The sequence below is a fragment of the Leptonychotes weddellii genome, chromosome 1 (genome assembly GCF_054177405.1).
Source record: "Leptonychotes weddellii isolate Sample4059 chromosome 1, ASM5417740v2, whole genome shotgun sequence".
Taxonomy (NCBI): domain Eukaryota; kingdom Metazoa; phylum Chordata; class Mammalia; order Carnivora; family Phocidae; genus Leptonychotes; species Leptonychotes weddellii.
In genome coordinates, this window is record NC_138369.1 from 18,664,949 (window position 1) to 18,673,123 (window position 8,175).

Consider the following 8,175-nt stretch of genomic DNA (forward strand, 5'->3'; position numbering starts at 1 on the left):
TTAAGTGGCCTTGAGCTGGTCACCCTAACCTCGTCCTTTGCAAACAGAGGGGGCTGAAGCAGCGGAGTTCCAAGCTCTGCGATCCACTGTTAGCCCAACTAATTTTTGTTAACCTGTCCTCAAATCACTGTGTATCAAAAGATGGTTTCAGCAGCCAAGCGGGCGTCAAAACTACCAGGGGCAGAGCCCAGCCTGGATTGAGGGGTCCCCTCGCAATCTGAGGGCGGGCCCAGGATTTGCATTTAAGGCGGCGCGGAGACGCAGGGGCAAAGCGAAACCCCGCGCAGCGCGGCTGCGAGTCCACAGCAACGCAGGCTTCCGCCTTCGGAGACCCAAGAGTTAGTGTCAGACCTCCTTTTGTGGAAATAAACACACACCAGAAAAGCTGGGGGCGGGCGGGGGGGGGTGGGGGGGGAGGATTTCTACCACCCTAACAACAGACAACTCAGTTCCTGCGAAGAAGTAGCTCCCCCAAAGAACTCGACGAAGCTTCGGCGGCCCGCGACCCCACCCTTTGGTTTCGGGGCGCTGGGCCTTTGCATAAAGTGGGGCTCCAACCTCGGCGTCCAGCCCGGGTCCTCCCGACTCCCCCACTCCCCGGCCCGAGGCCTCACGGGGCTCAGGAAACTGCGGCCAGGGGCCGTGCGGGGCGGGGCGGACGGGAGTCGGGGCGCGGCGGACGGGAGTCGGGGCGCGGGCCCCCCCCCCCGGCCCCCTGCTACTCACCCTCGGCGGCTGGGACGGGGGACTGCGGCGGAGCGGGCGGTGGCGGCGGGCGGGTCGGGGCGGGGCGGGCGGAGCGGGTGGCGGCGGCCCGGCCCTGGCCCCGCTACCCTCTAACTGGCGGCGCCGGCGCACGGCGCGCTCTCCGCGGCCTGGAGGGGAGCGGCGGCCGGGCGGTTGGGACCGGGTCTGCGCCGGGTCTGCGCCGGGCCTGCCCGAGGGCGCGTGTGCTGCCGCGCACCTGGCTCACTCCTCGCACGTGTGCGCGGGGCCCGGGGCGGGCGGGGCCCGCTCGTGCGCCACCGGCCAGGTGCCCCGAGGCGCTGGGACCCGGCCCATCCCGGCGAGCCCAGGCAGGCCAGGGCGCTCCTACGGTCCCCGCCCAGGGAGGGGGCCGCCCTCGGCTCCGGGCGGCGGGGGCCGGGGCGGCGCTGTGGGAGGCGGGGCCCCCGAGGGGTGGCCCGGGGCGCCGAGATAAGAGCGCGGCCGCGGGGAGGGCTGGCCGGGGGCTCCGCGATGTCGCTAGTGCTGCTGAGCCTGGCCACGCTGTGCTGGGGAGCAGTGTCCCCGGAGCCGGTAAGCTTCCGCCCGCGCCCCTTTCCTGCGTCCCGTCCCTGCAACCCGGACCCCGACGGCGTCCGCACCCCCTCCCCTTGCGCCCAGCTCACGCTCGTTCCCGGAGGGCCGCCTGGAAGGGGCACGTCTGCACCCTCTGGGGGGCAGCCCGACGGGTCCGGCCAGGTCGCCCCGGGGCTTCAGGCTGCTGGAGTCAGGGGCGTCGTCGGAATCAGACGGACCCGGACTCAAATGCCAGCTGAGGCTCCGTGTCCTCATCTATGTAAGAGAAGAGTCATACCCAATTCAGTTGGATCTAGTGAGGAACAGGGACAGGGCTTGCAAGGCAGCCTCAAGGAGTGTGGCACATAGTAGGTGCTCAGTATTGTTATTGCTTGCACTCTTGAGGTCTCCCCAACTTTGGGCACAAGAACTGTATCTCCATTACCACTTGCCCTTTTTTGCCATGTTGATTCCCCCTGTGCTGGGGTACCATGACCTTGGAGCTGGAATCTGTTGGACTCTGGCCGGTTTCCTTTCTTCCCCAGTGCCTTGAAGGATTGAGGGAATCTCAATCCTGGGTCACTAATGAAAAATCTTTCAAAAAGCATTTGCAACTATATCTCCGCCCTCTTAGCATAGCATAGAGCATAAAACATGGTGGTTACTTGTTGATGGTTATGGGAAGACAAACCCCATTCATGTGCCCTGATGTCTCCAGCTATTATGCTTGTTGCTTTGCTTCTTCCTAAAATTTGTCTCACCGGCCCTTTGACAAGAACTCAGCTCCCGGGACGCCTGGGTGGCTCAGTCGGTTAAGCGTCTGCCTTCAGCTCAGGTCATGATCCCAGGGTCCTGGGATCGAGTCCCGCATCGGGCTCCCTGCTCCACGGGGAGCCTGCTTCTCCCTCTGCCTCTGCCTCTCTCTCTCTCTATCTCTCATGAATAAATAAATAAAAAATCTTAAAACAACAACAACAACTCAGCTCCCACTATGGTGGCTGGTTTAAAGAAAAAATGTCTGATATTACTTGGGAGTTCAGCTGTAAAAAGACAAAGATGAGGGACTAACAAATCCAGATTACTCAAACCATCAAAAGTCTTGCCTTCTTTCCTACGAGGTGTTTGGAAATGTTCAGTCTGAGAGGGATCAGATTGCAGAGCGGTGGCCTTTTAGCCTATAGGGTCTTGTCACTGGAACTTGGTGCTGCCTGAAAGTTAACTATTTTAGGTCCAGCATTTTATTCCAAAATGAAAGTACTAATTATTATTTTTTTTAAAGACATGAGCTGTTACCTCCAAGGGATTTAGTACTGTCCTTTCTTGGGCACTAATGATACATACCTATTTTTTTAAAAGCTCTTTTAAAAAGATAACATGATGAAATCCCAGTTACAGCTCAGGTGAGTCCTTTTGCATCAGAGGGGGACTATTTTCAAGGCCCTGGGAAGGCACCATGGACTGCATTTATAGCTTTCTTCTGTTTATCTTCTCAGCACAGCTTAGTCCCTAACCTGGGAAGAATCAAATACTCTGGATGGTCCTGAGAATCCACAGTTGAACAAGAGAGTGTGAAGGGGTCTTCATGATGGTCCAGAGTCACCCCTGCTTACAGCAAGGGAAGGGGGCAAGGCACAGAGAGGGGTGGAGACCCACCTCTAGTTTTTAAGTGAGGTGATGAGCAGGCTTTGAAGATCAAGTCTATGATAGCTAATGTCAGGTCCATCACAGCCTACAATGGGCTAGCTTAGTTTCCCCCAAACTGAAGTGGAATCAGCCCAGCTTTTCTCCAAAAGTTTGCCACTCATATATGCATTTTAAGAAAAAGATGGTTTGGGGATGCATGGGTGGCTCAGTTGGTTAAGCATCTGCCTTCGGCTCAGGTCGTGATCCCAGGGTCCTGGGATCGAGTCCCACATCGGGCTCCTTGCTCAGTGGGGAGCCTGCTTCTCCCTCTGCCTGGAACTCCCCATGCTTGTGCTCTCTCTCTCTCTGTCAAATAAATAAATAAAATCTTAAAAAGAAAAAGAAAGAAAGAAAAAGGGGCGCCTGGGTGGCTCAGTCGTTAAGCGTCTGCCTCCAGCTCAGGTCATGATCCCAGGGTCCTGGGATCGAGTCCCACATCAGGCTCCCTGCTCCGTGGGAAGCCTGCTTCTCCCTCTCCCACTCCCCCTGCTTGTGTTCCCTCAGCGGGAAGCCTGCTTCTCCCTCTCCCACTCCCCCTGCTTGTGTTCCCTCTCTCGCTGTGTCTCTCTCTGTCACATAAATAAATAAAATCTTAAAAAAAAAAAAAAAGAAGAAGAAAGAAAAAGATGGTGTTTTGTCTAATTTGGCAAATGAAGGCTTAGGGTTTGCTAGCATTCAACATGACACTTTATTTCTTTCTCTCTTGCAGATGATTCAGTGTGGCTCTGAACCCGGTAGGTGTGCTAGGGAATGGGTATTTGGGGCTGACAGAACAGTTGGACTTTTGGGGGGCCCAAGTCCAGGCAATGGGTCATTGGAGAAAAGGTACAGGGTGAAACATTGCTTTGTTAGCTGCTGTGGATGAAGCGTCTGTCACCTGGCAAGGCAGAGCTCCCAGGTTTCAGATGGGCTGGCTTCCTGGCCAGTAAGAGGGGCACAGGCAGGACAGGAATGACCCTTCAGGGTGGGAAGTGAAGCCTGACGCTTCTGGGAGATCAAGTGCTGTGATAGGGAGGTCACTTACTGTTGAGAACAGGAAGCAAATGTTTTAGAGAAGGAGTGTTTGAGATAGTAGTATTTGAAGAATGGGTGAGCCTCTGCCCAAGAAATGTGGATGGAAAGGATGAGCTGGAGGAGAGATGGTGCCGGCAAGGATTAGGAGGTAGGAAGGGCAGTTGTATGGGCCAGCCGGCTGGAGTGCAGGCTGAGGGGTGAGGAAGGCAGGACCGACCTAACGAGCATGTCAGATACACAGGGACAGGCACTGGGGTGGTCCCGAGGGTCCCGTGGGTTGGGGCCAGGAAGCTGAGCATCTCCTCGGCCATAAAACAGCCAGCACTAAGAAATGTCTGGCCTGGCCTGGCCTGCCTTAGCAGGAAGAAGAGATGAACTGTGAGTGAAGGACGGGTCAGGGTGGGCCACTGAGAGGAGATGGCACTGGACTGGGCCAAGAGGAGAGTGTCCGAGGCAGTTTTGTTTCTTCCCAGGACCGTCTCTAGAGTGGATGGTCCAACACACTCTGACCCCAGGAGACTTGAGGGACCTCCAAGTGGAACCTGTTAAAAGCAATGTTGCCATGGAGGACTATTCCATTTTGATGAATGTCAGCTGGAGACTCCGGGCAGATGGTAAGTTTGAATCAAGCAATAAAGCCTGAAGTGTCTACTAACGCAGAAAAGTGCAGACTGGCCCATTAACTCCACCCCTGGCATAAACCCAACAGAATATATACAGAAGTGCACCAAAAACCTCATTCCGTGGTCCCTCCTTATCTGCGGCTTTGCTTTCCATGGTTTCAGTTACCTGCAGTCAACTGCACTCTGGAAGCAGGTGACCCTCCTTCTGACATACCTTCCGCAGGTCAGCAGGAGCCTAACGCTCTATCACCGTGCCTCCGTCATTCACCTCACTTCACCTCCTCACGTAGAAGAAGGGTGAGCACAGTACAATAAGACAGTTTCAGAGAGACCACATTCACATAACTTTTATTACAGTCTATTATAATTGTTCTATTATTATTATTGTTCATCTCTTGCTGCGCTTGATTTATCCACTTTATCGGAGGTATGAATGAATAGGAAAACGCATAGTATATATAAGGTTCAGTACTATCCATGGTTTCAGGCTTCCACTGGGGGTCTTGGAACATATCCCCTGCAGATAAGGGGGGACTACTGTACTAGATTGTTCCCAGTAGCGTTATTCATAACAGCCCCAAACCGGAATGCATCAAATTCCTGATGACAGTAGAATCGCAAATCCAATCCAGTGCAGCGATGAGCATGAATGATCTGTAACTAAACCCAGTGTGCGTGAAGCTCCCAAACCGAAGAAGCCAGATTCAGGAGTCCACACTCACATCCGAACGCAAACCTGAGTGGTTACAAGTCAGAGCAGTGGTAACTCTTGGCTCGGGAGTGACTGACAGGAAGCATGAAGGGCACTCCTAGGCTGTTTCTCGGCCTGGGGACTGGCTACATGAGTGTGACAACTCATCACGTGCTCTACTTACGATCTGTGTACTCTTCTGTATGTTGTTATATTTCATGGAAGAAAACAGAGTAAGTGCCGAGATGATCCCCTCTCCAAGTTTAGGGCAAGTGCTGACTCAGGTACCTTACTTTTCCCTTTCCCACATGGCACCATGAAGGTCCTGGCATTTCCCCAAGGCAGCTTGTGAGTTCTTTCCATGAACCAATCCTGGGGGCCTAAAGCCTATGATTCTGGTTTCCACTGGCTCAATTCTGTTAAATTCCACCAAGTCAGGAATCTGGGAGGGCCTGGCGCAGAGAGGTGAGGGGGCTACAGTTGCCACGCAGGAGGGTTCTCGGGGGCTGGGGGAGGCACGCTCAGCCACAGGGGCACAGGATCCGTGTCCGGGGCATCCGGGAAGGAGCTGTGCTCCATCTGAGTGGGATGGAGGCAGGGGGGAGCAGGAGAGGGCCCTCAGGAGAGCACTGGAACTGGGTGGGGCAGTAAGGCAGTGGCCCCATGCCTCGCAGAGTGAGGCACTGGTTAGCTGTCGTTCTAGGGGGACTGGGCCTTGAAGGAGTGTAAGCCTCAGAGAGGCAGGGAATAGGGGAGAGAAGGGGTCATCAGAACTGGCATGGTTTGGGGATGACACTCGGGGAGGCCTGTTCCCCTTAAGTAGTGCAGAGCCAGAGTAGGATCCCCTTTGTAGGATCCTGTGAAATTGAGGCTTCCCTGTGAGGAGAAAAGAGCTTGGGCTTTGGGTTAAATCCATATCTGCTGCTGAGGAGCTTTGTAAGCTTGGGCAGAGCTCCCTGAAACCCCCCTAGCCTCACTCGCCTCCTCTGTACCCAGGGGACCAGGGTGCCTACCTTCCGGGACTGCTGTGAATATGAACTGAGGTGAGTCCTGTAAGTGCTCTAGCATCAACCTGGCCATGTAGTAGGTGCTAAATAAACAGCCGCCCTCTTTCCTGTCTCTGCAGCCAGCATTCACTTGCTGAAGGCCACCAAGATCTGCGTGACAGGCAAAAGCAACCTCCAGTCCTACAGCTGCGTGAGGTGCAATTACACAGAAGCCTTCCAGACGCAGACCAGACCGTCTGGTGGCAGAGTGAGCACGCTGAGGCCCCTGGCTAACTGTCCTTACAGCCAGCCCCTTTGCTTTGGGGGAGGGGGTGACGTGCTGGACACCCAGGCCGCCGAGCAGCTACAGCTTGGAGCCTGAAGCAGGATGCCTGGCCGCTGCTGGCCTTTGTGCCTGGGACAAGTCAGCATCTCTGGGCCTCAGTTTCCCCATCAGCAAAATGAGGGGAGCTGAACTTAAATTCTATCCCGGCTCTAAAAGCTTATACTTCTCTGATTCTGTGACTTAATGGCAAATTGTGTGGGCTACGTTCCCTTAGCAGACATTGGCTAGAGACCTCAGTTTCAGCAGTAGGTTAAGGAAGGCAATTATAAATGAAGAGGGCAGCGCACAAAGGTGCCATGTCTCTGCATTGCAGTGTTTGGAAATTCAGGGGTTCTCTGCTTTGCCTTTCAGTGGACGTTTTCCTACACAGGCTTCCCTGTAGAGCCGAACACACTATACTTCATCGGGGCCCACAATATCCCCAATGCCAATATGAATGAAGACCCCCCCTCCATGTCTGTGAACTTCACCTCACCAGGTAAACTCCCTCACTCCTCCGTCTGGCTGGGATGCTTGCCGTGGGGCGTGTGGCTTGGTGCAGAGAGGCTGGGGTACCCTGGACAAAGCATCTGGCCCCGCCGAGTCTGGTTTCCTCGTCTGTGATACACAGATGGAGTAACACGCAGTAACTATGTCTCCCTCACAGAGTAGGGGAGAGGAGTAAGTCAGATCAAACGTAGGGGACAGCCCATTCCTGTGTCGGACCCGGTGCTGAGCGCCTAACTTGCATCCTCTCACCAAAGCATCCAACAACCCTGAGGTTGGGAGAGCCCCGTTGCATAGATGAAGACACGGAGAGCTTAAGTAACTTGCCTTGGGTTACACACACAGCCCAAGAGAAGCTGACATTCCCACTCGAGTCCTTCTTGGTCAGTGACTTCCACCACTCTGTCCTTGATACAAAATGTGTCCTGCACAACGTCTTTCCACTTGGCTAGCAGGCTGTGGTATTGGGAGGAGCGGCTGGGTCTCGGCCTCCAGTGGGCCCCTGGGCTGTCAGCAAGAGGCAGGGTGGCACTGAGCTGAACGCTGGGTCATTTCCACTACTCCACACCACAACCAGCCCTCGGGTATCACACCTGCAATGTCACACACGGGGCTGTTGTGAGCATGAGGCAGGATCATGTGCTGCAGGTGGAGGGTCCAGCATGGTGCCTGGCTACGGCGGTCCCCATGCCACCCTCACCCAGGCCGGGTCATCTCTTCTGTCCTCCAGTCCTGTCCTGTCTCTGGCGAAGCATCCAAGACAAATGGGGCAATTTCCGATTCCTTGTTGTTCTTTGAGCTTGCGGTCCAGGGTGTTCCAGCTTTCTCGATGAGACTAAACCTCATTTTAAAAAATAGAAATGTTTGGGCGCCTGGGTGGCTCAGTCGTTAAGCGTCTGCCTTCGGCTCAGGTCATGATCCCGGAGTCCCGGGATCGAGTCCCACATCGGGCTCCCTGCTCGGCGGGAAGCCTGCTTCTCCCTCTCCCACTCCCACTGCTTGTGTTCCTGCTCTCGCTATCTCTCTCTCTCTGTCAAATAAATAAATAAAATCTTTAAAAAAAAA

The 8,175-nt window shown here is 54.9% G+C and overlaps 2 protein-coding genes across 8 annotated transcripts in view; one reads left to right on the forward strand and one right to left on the reverse strand.

The window, feature by feature from the left end:
* CHDH (choline dehydrogenase) overlaps window positions 1-884 on the reverse strand; it is a 34,034-nt gene extending 33,150 nt beyond the window's left edge. For 2 of the 3 annotated variants that reach the window (XM_081819168.1, XM_081819164.1), the window contains exon 1: window positions 727-884. The gene's annotated coding sequence lies outside the window, so the exon portion shown is untranslated. The remainder of the gene's footprint in view (window positions 1-726) is intronic. The other variant, XM_081819166.1, reaches the window with a different exon arrangement.
* Window positions 885-1,115: 231 nt separating this feature from the next.
* The window catches only part of IL17RB (interleukin 17 receptor B), a 21,221-nt gene continuing 14,161 nt past the window's right edge, over window positions 1,116-8,175 (forward strand). For 4 of the 5 annotated variants that reach the window (XM_081819169.1, XM_081819177.1, XM_081819174.1 and 1 more), the window contains exons 1-5: window positions 1,116-1,299; window positions 3,674-3,698; window positions 4,452-4,592; window positions 6,419-6,546; window positions 6,976-7,102. In XM_081819169.1, the coding sequence (XP_081675295.1) occupies window positions 1,240-1,299; window positions 3,674-3,698; window positions 4,452-4,592; window positions 6,419-6,546; window positions 6,976-7,102 (481 nt within the window). In that variant the 5' untranslated portion in view covers window positions 1,116-1,239. Of the gene's footprint in view, window positions 1,300-1,344; window positions 1,650-3,673; window positions 3,699-4,451; window positions 4,593-6,418; window positions 6,547-6,975; window positions 7,103-8,175 lie in introns of those variants that run through there. The other variant, XM_081819170.1, reaches the window with a different exon arrangement.